At 42.4% G+C, this 10882-nt stretch overlaps 2 protein-coding genes across 4 annotated transcripts; both read right to left on the bottom strand.

The window, feature by feature from the left end:
- Positions 1–918: 918 nt before the first annotated feature.
- Positions 919–2999, bottom strand: LOC107189287 (cilia- and flagella-associated protein 36). Its single transcript, XM_015577782.1, has 5 exons — positions 2859–2999; positions 2182–2357; positions 1893–2083; positions 1280–1571; positions 919–1182 (listed from the first exon to the last, which is right to left on the bottom strand). Exons 1-5 carry the CDS (start codon positions 2965–2967, stop codon positions 919–921), a joined length of 1032 nt encoding a protein of 343 aa, XP_015433268.1. The 5' UTR covers positions 2968–2999.
- Positions 3000–3153: 154 nt separating this feature from the next.
- LOC107189337 (lipoma HMGIC fusion partner-like 3 protein) lies at positions 3154–10882 on the bottom strand. 3 transcript variants are annotated; one of them, XM_015577845.1, is made up of 6 exons: positions 10440–10882; positions 8725–8950; positions 8179–8373; positions 5199–5286; positions 4882–5036; positions 3154–4432 (listed from the first exon to the last, which is right to left on the bottom strand). In XM_015577845.1, the coding sequence occupies exons 2-6, from the start codon at positions 8939–8941 to the stop codon at positions 4200–4202; spliced, it is 888 nt and encodes a 295-aa protein (XP_015433331.1). In that variant the 5' UTR covers positions 8942–8950; positions 10440–10882; the 3' UTR covers positions 3154–4199. The 3 variants fall into 3 exon arrangements, with proteins under 3 accessions (XP_015433331.1, XP_015433333.1, XP_015433332.1); XM_015577847.1 differs by having other exon boundaries at positions 8725–9058; XM_015577846.1 differs by lacking the exon at positions 10440–10882 and adding an exon at positions 10152–10177 and having other exon boundaries at positions 8725–9058.

Here is a 10882-nt window from a genome sequence, read left to right on the forward strand (position 1 = left end):
AAATAAAAACCTAAAATTAGACGAATTGGTTAACGAATATGGAGTTGTATGGATGTAATTGTCATACCGGTTTTTAGTTCTACTGTCATTGTGATTTATACAATTTATGCTAATTAGCCAATTATATGTAAAAATGACTTTTCCAACGTATTTTACACACTCATTCTTTTCTGGAGCATTCTCAACCGTTGCGTTTCAGAAATGTTATGTTAGCAATCACCTTATACATTCGTGCGGCATAGAAACGAAATAAGACTTAACAAAGTTAGCGGTATGCTTGAACAGTAGTCTGTTCTCCTTTATTCGTATATATTAAATGTTTATTATAAAGATCGACTTTACTCTCTTGTTTCAGTAACATCAAGATATCAAGTATGTTATATAAAATACACCTAAACTTATGTGGATGAACCTGAAAACTTTTAGTAGAAGTTCAAAGCAATTCTTAAACGGACTATTGTAATCACCGGGTGTTACAATTGATACTTCCAGATCTGAAATAATTACGTGACACTTTACCCATGGGGGTTTCGTAAGCTTTTTAATACTAATTGGATCGTCCCTACCGGTATAACACGTGTTTCAATTCTTCCTTAAAAGCCACGTAATGCAATTCTCCCTTGACAAACAAAAGCATCAGAGCTTGTTAACAGTGCCTGTAACCATGTAAAACGAAATAAGTTGCACTTTGCATAAGTCTCAACTTCTAGCTCCTACTAAGAGTCCTATGGTACTCATCAAAGTATCTAAGGTTTTTACCTAAACCCTAAGTCTTTCTATCTAAACTTTACAGAAGAATTCATCGTGTTACCCTGTTGAAATTCTAAAAAACGGTTAATTCAATTATTCTTTGGTCAAATACTATAATAAGTTTCATGGTTTAGCCCCTACCAAGGAATGAGTTCTACGAGTTTACCATTAGTTTGCCTGCTTACGCACTACTTCGGCTTGGAGGCGAGCTGCGAGGGCTTTGCGGACTTGAAGGATGGACGGTTCCAAAGGTTCCGGTAATTTCAATTCCTGCTCCCCCTTTATAGTCGCCTGGGCGATTGTTCTAGCGGAACTCGGCCTCGTCGTGTTCATTTCTAACCTGTGGCTTCTCGCCTCCTTTTTTAGTGCTACCAGTTTGTCCCTTCTGGCCTTTAGATAAGCTTGCCTCTTCCTGATATCCTCTTCAGATACCTGCAAAACATTCGACCAAATTAGAAAAAATTCTTTGATAATATTCGTTACTCGAAACATTAGCTTAATAATTTGAATATCTAAAACAATATTATACATTTTCCTCCTCTATCTTGGACTCGTTCGAGTGTATCGAGTCAGGAGGAGTGATCTGTACAACTTTAGGGATTATTTTCAATTCCTCTTTCTCCTCCTCCTCTTCTTCCTCCGCCGCCGGCGACAAGGACCCTTTTTCCGAGCCTCTATCGTCCTGCGAGGCCTTCAGTGCTTCCTCCAACAAGGCCCTCTCATTATTGTATTTCATTGCCAATCGTTCGTGCTCCTTCATCAGAGACGTTTCCGAGGACAGGTCTTGCTCCTCTTCCGGATCGTCCGCCAACGCGTGCTTCCTGCGCGTATTAACCATTAACTTACATGTACGTCTCTGGGCGGTGAAACATGCTTGTCGACAGAGTTAGGCAGAATTTTATTCTAATAATACATAGTGCAACGACTGTCTCGAAGACCGTCTTACTGACACTTTGTAAAAACAAGTTAACGAAAGTTAACAAGTTAAAATTATTGTTTGGTTAGTGTCTATGTATTCGTTCAAGAAGAAATATCATTTCATTATAAAAATTGGAATTTTTTATTAATCTTTTATTCGTTATTCGAAACTCCTTTATCCGGATAACGAAATTTGCCCATCTCTGGTTGGCCGGAGAGCTTACTGAATGATTTCCTCCATAACCAAAATATCATCGTTCGACCCGTCCGGCTCGTACACCAAAGACGCTGGGGTCAGACCGTACTTCTGCTCGATCATATTTAATGCCTGCAGCTGTAGCTCTAAATTCTTCTGCGTCATCATACGCTTGAATATCGTGTACTCATTTGCCGCCCATATTTGCTCGAACAGATTCTGAAACACAACACAGCGACACACGACGCCCCAGGGAAGATAGAGTCAGTCAGTTGCAGACCTATCGGGTCACTCGGTTATCGATTTTCAATCCCTACCTGTTGGAATTGTATCGGCATCCTCGTATGCTTGTTCACGGTACATGCGTGCTCGAACTGCTCAGGCGTGATGCCCATGTCTTCCATGAAGCAACCGAGCAATAAGTCCACTAAATTTTTGTACTCTTGATAGATCTTACGGTAGTCGTCGTTGTCCTCGACGTCCGCCTCAAATACTTCGTGAAAAATTGTACATAAGAAACGCGTTACGTTCGTTTTGAAACCATTCTTCGAGGAACCAAGACCGTTTGGTCTGAACTTAAACCATTAACCTTTACAAGTAAAGTACACGGAATAGAACGAATTTATTCGAGGATTCGGTTAAGTGACCAGCGGGTTAATTTTGTGTAATATAGGATTTTACAAATCTAGAAATTTATTGGGTCGCAGAATCAAGTGCCCTGTTGGAGGTCGCGGCCATTCTGAAAAACAGTGTCCACTGACATTTACGATAATCCAGCAAATGTAAGTTTAAGGATTCGAAAGGTCTACCTGTGCTAAAGAGTTCACAGAACCTATAAACTTGGGTATTCATAGGATATACATGTATAAAGTCTTGAGGGCTACGCAATATCGTCTGTTATACCTGATAAAGTATACGATGAGCGTCGCTATACCTTTAGAGTGGGTGGGTTACAAAGAGTCTAATGTCCCGACATAGAAATGTTCCAACTTACTGAGCGACTTCTCCTCTATGAAGGTGATTAGGGGCGCGGACCAAATCGGACCCTGCAGGAATCCGATCAGTGAGTCGAAGACCCAGGGGCTGTCGTCTTTCTCGTTCATTCTGCCGCGTCACGAGGGGATATCCTTTTGGCGAAAACTATTGCCGAATATAAATTTCGATACGTGTGTGTGTGTCCGTCTTCGGCGAACCGTAGTCATAGTTACGAATAGCAAAACACTTAGCAGACTTGCGCGTGCGGACGTAAGCAACGAAGGGTGTCGACTTGATTTTTCTACTTTATTGGGATCAACGTATTTTATACATGAAAAGTACGAGACGTCAGAACACAAAGAGACACACACTTGTCCCTTTGCAACCGACTCGATACGCAATCTCTTTTTCTCGCCCACGTCACATACACTTCTTGTTCTGTAAAATAACACTCTATGTTACATATTTATAATAATAAAAAAAAAGAATAAGAAACGTATTAACTGTATAAAAGAATCGACGTTAGTGGAGCAGCGACCATTAGAAACAGAAAGATATAAATACCACACACACACACACACACACACACACGTACAGGGTGATTCAGAATTGGTGTCCGGATGGCGTACATGTGTACGGGAGTATTGGGAGACCTCGAATCGAGCAAGAGTGTCACTGACAACGATCCAAGAATTGCTCCAATTCGAAGGCATTCGAGTGTGAGCCGCCCTCCCTGTATAATGTTATGATTCCTGCCGCTCGACCCTTACACCAAGCCCCCAGTACAAGCGGCAATAATCATCGGTTTCAAATCGGCACTAAACTTGCGCAGCTACATACATAAGTTTACACATTCTGTCAATATATATATACATACAAAATACAAGGGCATTCCCTATCAAGATCAAACCTGGTTATCGGCAAAGCGTGCCGCAATCCCCACTCCTCTCTTGCAGGCTTCTATCTCTTTCGAAACGCTTATAATAATTCATACAAAATCGATTGCAAAGTAGAAAAACGCTGATACGTGAAAATATTGTCGTTAACGCTTATGTACAACACTCCCAGTCTCTCTAATCAGTTCAAGAATTATTCAGCCTATGTACATACAAATGAGTACAATGCCTCGGGGCGATCAAGTTAGTGGACTGATGATCAAATTGCCAGTTAATCTATTAGATCTTTACACTTCACCGATGGAGGTTATTTGTAACATAATCCAACAAGTATATTCGGACGTGACAATGTCCTTGAATCAACCAAAAAGTGAACTTTGACCATCAGTTCTAGCGGTGACGACACCGTCATCGAGAGGCGTTGTAATACTCTTTCACTCATTCTCTCATAATCGCTAGTTATCCTACAATTGGAAATTGTGTTGGGAATGGTTCAAAGTGTTCGTAGACATCGTGTGGGCCGGATGCGACGGCGCTGGGCTGTACAGACTATGATGGGAATGGGACTTTCCTCTGGACAGCTCGCTGTACCGGTCCTGTTCCGGCGGAGCGACAAGGAGGACCGGTCTCAAGGACAACGACTTCCGTGATCCAGCGACGCTCTGCGCCTCGTTCACGTATCCTGGGTTCACTTCACCTGGAAACAAAGCAACGTCACTATATTTCCCTGATTCCACGTCTTTTTCGGGTAACAGTAGACCCATAACCTCAGAATCACTCAAACTTATAACAATGATCAGAACTGCCACTAGAGTTTGGGGGCCTGGGGCAAAAGTCATTATCATTGAAAGTATATAATTGAAAACAGATTATTTTGCTTCTCCGTTCCAATTTTTACAAAACGCGGAAGACCCTAAACGCAGGGCCCGAGGCAAGTGCCCCGCTTGCCCGGTACTAAGGGGGGTACAGATGATGATTTTTATTGTATCATATAAATAAATTAATTAATTATTCTACTATGAAGTGATCAGCAATAAAAATAACTTCCATTCAGAGTCGAGACAATGTACTATTATAGTAACCTAAGAAAAAGAAGTTACAAAAAGAGGTATCGGAGAGAGCAGAAATTTTTTGTGGAAGCTGTACCTTTGTACAGGGAGCCGTTGTTGAACGGCTCCGGTTGCAGCCTGACGTGCCTTGAAGCCAGAATGAAAGCAAGTGCGGCCAGGGTGGCGGCGTCCAAAGCGGCGATCGCTGCTAACGGTATCGCCCATCTAACGGCGCACGCCCCTGGATTGTACCTGCCGAGTGAAAAATTGCATATTTATTCGAGACACCTTGGATCGCGTATACATTCAACATGCCGTTGAAAACGTGATCGATCGTAACTTTCGATTTAAAATCTTTTAAAACGTTGCCACACAACTCATGGCACAAATTACATATTGACACGAAACCGATACCTGGACGCAGCTGCACCGCAAACAGCTCGAATTATAGGTGAGTCCCAGCCGAGAGGATAAATACAGACTCCGATGGCCATCGATATCGCTGAAATAAAAGAGCAACTTTTATCAGTTGTCATCGTCGCGCATGAGTTTTTTAATCTTTTTTTCTTTAGTTTTATGATACTATTTCGAGAACATGTCTCTAGTGGACGGGTTAGAGTATAAGTCAGAAGTACTTGTTTTACAGAGAAATAATAATATATTTAATATAATATTTCATATTATAAATACTTCTCTGCAAAGCTAATAATTCTGCGATATACTCTTTTCACGGTTCACCAGAAATACGTTTTCACGAATCACGTTGCAGTTAATCAGTAGAACGCATTCATTAAGGCTGGGACGATGAGCTCTTCTCAAGGTTGCATCGCTATCGTCGAACGGGTGCGTAACAGGACCCAACATTTCGAAGTGTCCCTCTCTCCCATCGCAGATGTTGTACGCGCCGAGAGGTTAACAGTGAAAGGTAGCGGGAACTGTTTGGCTTTTCCTTCCGTTTGTTATCTTTTCCACAAGCAATTCACGGTTTTTTACGCGATTTCTCGGTAAAAGAATAATTTTTTCACACTGGAAGACAATTACTTTGATTGACTTCTGTGCCTATTGTCAACGATACGTGTATACAAGAACAGTCCTTATTTTTTCGATTGATTACAAGTAGTAGTCGCATTTCCCGTTAAGCTAGATTCACATTAGCGGCATGGTACGATCAGATCACGTAAAATCCGGCAGTGGTCTTTATCGCTCACACGTAATCCAAGTAGAAAAATATAGTTGAAATTCAGACTGATCATAACCTGGCCGTACTATTGACCGCTAGTGTAAATCTGGCGTTAAACCGGGCAGAACCAAAAAAAAGGTGAGCAAAAGTCATTTTACGTAAGATGACTGACGACGACCGTGTTGCGGGCAGATGAAAGTTGTAAGACTATCATTGGTCAGTGATTGGCGGCATTACCGGCGATCGCGTTTGTATGCCGCGGCGCGACAGTGAAAGTCACTTGGGTTTCAAATGTGAAGCAGCTGTATACGTTTCACCCCAGAAACGCGAAATTGCGCGCGCACGCGCTTTATGATATATACAACCAATCGTCGAATCGGAAACGAAAGCTTCCTGTTATGCGCGTAACTGCACGCGCTTCCGCAATCGCGTGTCATTAGAAGCAATTCGCGACTTGTATTCGTTCGTTCCTTCCTGAGCGACAGACTTCATTCTGGCAAAAAAGATTGACGTGATCGTTAAGTAACTATATATAGAGCACAGTAACCTCGACGTTTTGAGTGGCGAAAGTTTGGGAGTTCATAGCGTACGTGGGAGCTATAGAAACTTATGAAAATGAAGAAAATTTACGGAAACGGAAGTCGTGAGAATTCCTAAGTTCCAGAAACAATTGGAAACTCCGACAAATATTGTCGAAGACAATACATAATCCACAAATTCACAGAACTTGGGGGTGTAGGAATTTAGAGGATATAGGAATTCCGAGAGCCTAACCTACAAAAGAATTTATCGAATAAAATCCATCGAATCACAAATGTATAGGATCTAGAGTGCTACGTTATTCGTAGAATCTGAAAGCCTAAGAATTGACAGTTTAAAGGCTTTTTCCCTCGATATTTCCGTGACCCTCGTAGGCTGCTTCAATCCCTGTCATCGAGGAAAATCGAGAAACGGTCATACAACTTCGCCGTCGAGTAGCCAAGCGTGACCCACGGGTACACGTAACTTGTTGCAGGGACAAATCATGCATGTCAATGTTCTCCAAGTGGGTCAACAGTACAAGTACTTTATGGACGTAACCGAGTTTAGTTATTTCGGTCATTGTACCGTTCGCTGGACCTTACGAAGCGTCGTTAACGATTAACTCTGACAATTACAATAATGAATCATAGAAATCGGACAAACATAACGATTTGCAACGAACAGGAGAATATTTATAAACGAACTTTCGTGTGCCCTTGTGTCTCTCCTACAAATTAGTTTCGTTCCTGTACGCAGCTAATAAGAAGTTAAATCGAGTTCCACGTGACGAGCAATCATTCTGGTTGAAATTCTTAATACCGACCACTTATGTTAATCGTGACGACGAGACGTTATAACGATCTATTCCACATTTCTTCCTAAACAAACCTCGATTTACGCGGAGCGACAAGATTACAGACTTTCAGGTTCTACTGAATTCATGATTTTCGCGACGATACTTTTACAATGATCACACACCCTGTATGTACGTTAACGGCATTGTTCTGTCATGGATTTCGTAAGCGTATCCGCCGGACAGGAAACGCTTTCTATTTGTGGAGAAACGTGAATTGTTCATATGAATCGCTGGTAGTACAGAAACACAGGACAAACCGCTAATTTTTTTCATTTTACTGCTAACTCACGTAGTCCTATGACTGGGTCACCGCTGACCCGTTCCGAAATGCAGTTACCGAGCTATTTACGTCAGGATTAAAGACTTATCCCTATGGGGCACGGTTGACCCAGCTGTCGAATTTATTCTTTTACCTTACTTGACATATTTAAACTATGTATGTATGTAACTAAATTTCAAACCCGTCAGTTACCGATAACCGACACAGCGTTGAACATGCTAAGGATCCATTTGTGGTCTCCAATTACACCCGCCGTAATCATCAACAAAGATGTCTCTCTGTCGCAACAAGAACTCGCAAACGATTGCATCACTTCCTGACCCGGTGGGCACCCAGCGTATCGCTGTGTAATTTTCAACTGCACCGATAAGGTAGGTATTATGCGAACGATTACAGCAACCGACCGGGTGGTGGTGTGTTGTACACTTTATGACACTTTATAAAACTATGGTCAGACATTCACTATGAATATTCGTTTCTGTTGTTTATTTCTGCTTCCCCCGTCTAAGGAATGACTGTGTGACAAGAATAAAGTGTAGATACACGGAATAATTACCAGATACAACCTGCATCCAGGCGGAAAGGTAGAAAACGGTCGTACTCTGGCAGAAGAAGAACAGAAGCATCGCGCAGATCGTCAGCAAAGCGATGATCACAGCGACACCGACCAGGATCGTGCTCGCCCTGAATGGAACGTTCACGATCGTGGACAGATCGTCCACTCTTCCAATGCATTCTTCCCCTAATTCACCTGTGGAACGAACACAAATCTCTGTTAAGGAGGAAAAATGTCACGAGCGATTGTTTTTAAGGATCGATGAACCCCAATGCTAAGAACTAGTCTTAACCCTGCATCCGGTCCCTTGTGTCAATTTGACACATTTTTCTCCTAAGACATGACGTCATTCTGTCATCTGTAGTTAAATTTAGCTGGGGCTCCATGACTTTTATTTTAAAAAATTTGCAAAATTAACTGTTTACTCCTTTTGTTATATTAATTTGTTTATAACACCGTGTCAATTTGACACAGAGGAACAAATTAAGTGGTAGAAAAGTGAAGGACGAATAAGGTTCAATGAAGATCGATCAGAGAGATCTTTACCATTTCCACCGTAGCTGCATCTGGTCCAGAGGCCAAACCTGCCGGGATTTTCGTGTTCCAGATCACCGAGCCACTCCGGCGTGACAAAAGCGACGACCCCGATGATGGCGTAACATATAGTGAAGATGCCCCATAGGACACCGATCGCCTTCGAATTACGAATGTAATTCGTCGCGTACATATGAGACGACTCCACGTACTCTATCTTCGATCCCATATTCTGATCCTTTCACAAGAAACGCTTTATTGTCATGCGATTGGAATTTTTCATGCGTGGTCACCACGTTTCACTTTGTATTCGATGGCTAATTCCATTGGTGTTCTATTCGCGGTTCTACAAACGTTTTATTAGTATTGTATTTTTCGACATCCGAATACCAGAAATGTGATTGACAGTGTCAATCAGCGCCGGATCAGGGGGGGGGGGGGGCTAAATCTCTCGGGCGAGGCTGCTTCCGGGATACGCATAATGTATATCAAAATTATCGTTAAAATTCACTCGAAGCAGTGCGCAATCGTGATCGATCCTCGTGACGGTTCCCGTGGAATACAAAGTGTTCTTCGATTCTCACGTTGAAACACCGGTGCCCAGCAACGCCCATGACATTTACATCGGAACGTTCACCGATCGTTTCGGAAGGTGTGTGTAGTGTGGAGTGTAAGCCTTCTCTTTCGTTGGGTCGATGCACCAGCGATCTATCGATGCGAACGCGATAAAACGGTCGCCCCGTATATTAAGCCAGTCGCATTCCCTTCCTCGATCTTTCGTGATCGACTTTTGTCACGAGGACGTAATGCGGCCTGACATCACGAAAAGCTTTCGACCGTTTTGTAACGATCGATCAATATCTGCTGATCGACCCCGGTGCAAAATTTGTAAACGACGCGGGTTCTCGCTCAATGATTTCGAGGTCAGGCGAGATCTCGAAACGGCTTTCTAAACTTTATGGGAAATGTGGGATAGATGAAGCTTGGGTAAACTTCCATAGAATTAAATGCATGGTTACTTATTCTTCGACTTATCGATTGCCGCATCGATCATTGTAGTAGATTTATTTTATCAGCTCGCCCTTTACAATGGTAACCCGTCTGGGTTACTGTTTCTGGATCTACGATTCTGTTACTGAATCTTAACGATCGAACTAATTCCGTGGATTTCTCTGATGGGTCAATTTTATTTGTAAAGAATCCATTCCGGTATGCCTTGTTTCTATATTCTTACTGTATCGACTGTCATATTTGATTTAGAGTCAACGATAAACTGACTTTTTTTTAAATAAAGAAATACCTTCACAATACAAATTATTCTCTACGATATGGATTCAAATGAAATATCGGATTATCAGAAAATACAAGAACTCTAATCTTCCGATAAAGCATTAACCAGATAATTGACTTTTCCCTGTATTAGATATATTGGTTTTTACATTTTACCGAACATCCCAGACCATTAATAATCTCCATTCAGCGTAAATATGGATAGACTATGATTTTCTTCTCCATAGGTACTAGAATCCCATAACGATGAACTAACGTACGATGTTTCCATAAACACATCAACACAAAGAATACTATACTTGTTGCATTCTAGCTGTGAGAGTATCAGAACTGGTCCGGGAAATGTGATTCCAACTCAAGTGGTCAAACAGTTGCCGTACGATATCCGTGTGTAGCAATAACAACAAAACTTCCAACCAGATCCCCATCGAGCCTACCTTCGTTTCACCTCTTCTTGCGCCCAATTTTGTTCAAGACACTATCGCAACCATCGACACCGTCTCTCCGATCACCGAATTCCACACAGTGACACTCTCGGTAGTTCTCGAAACGCAACACCGAAGTTTACTCGCGGTCCTGTCAGCACGTAAGTCTGTGTAACTTTGTTTTCCGAAGGTGAAACCGTCACCGAGAGGAATCGAAAAACCGCAACAGACACAACAGCAGCTTTAAACCGTTGCACCGGTTTGCATAGTGGTCGGTGGATGGACAAGTCAACGTTCAACGCGGTTGATGTGGCTGATCACCTCGAGCGAATGGAAAACACGTCTTAAGGAGGACAGGCCGCGAGAACCCTCGCCGCGAACCTCAAGATGGCTGTCCAGGTGAGCCATGCACGCTGATAGGTCTGGAGAGAGAGACGCGTGGAGAGGGAAGAAAG

Source organism: Dufourea novaeangliae, unplaced genomic scaffold (assembly GCF_001272555.1).
Source record: "Dufourea novaeangliae isolate 0120121106 unplaced genomic scaffold, ASM127255v1 scaffold142, whole genome shotgun sequence".
In the NCBI taxonomy this organism is placed as follows: domain Eukaryota; kingdom Metazoa; phylum Arthropoda; class Insecta; order Hymenoptera; family Halictidae; genus Dufourea; species Dufourea novaeangliae.

What these genes read in the sequence shown, in the direction of transcription:
- LOC107189287 (XM_015577782.1), bottom strand. Translation starts at nt 2,967, where the DNA reads ATGAACGAGAAAGACGACAGCCCCTGGGTCTTCGACTCACTGATCGGA. An exon ending in CATAGAGGAGAAGTCGCTCA is followed by an intron (nt 2,358 to 2,858) that starts GTAAGTTGGAAC and finishes TTTTTCACGAAG; the next exon opens with TATTTGAGGCGGACGTCGAG. An exon ending in GTTATGGAGGAAATCATTCA is followed by an intron (nt 1,572 to 1,892) that starts GTAAGCTCTCCG and finishes TAATACGCGCAG; the next exon opens with GAAGCACGCGTTGGCGGACG.
- LOC107189337 (XM_015577845.1), bottom strand. Translation starts at nt 8,941, where the DNA reads ATGGGATCGAAGATAGAGTACGTGGAGTCGTCTCATATGTACGCGACG. An exon ending in ATGCAGCTACGGTGGAAATG is followed by an intron (nt 8,374 to 8,724) that starts GTAAAGATCTCT and finishes TTCGTTCCACAG; the next exon opens with GTGAATTAGGGGAAGAATGC. An exon ending in CAACGGCTCCCTGTACAAAG is followed by an intron (nt 4,433 to 4,881) that starts GTACAGCTTCCA and finishes CTTTGTTTCCAG; the next exon opens with GTGAAGTGAACCCAGGATAC.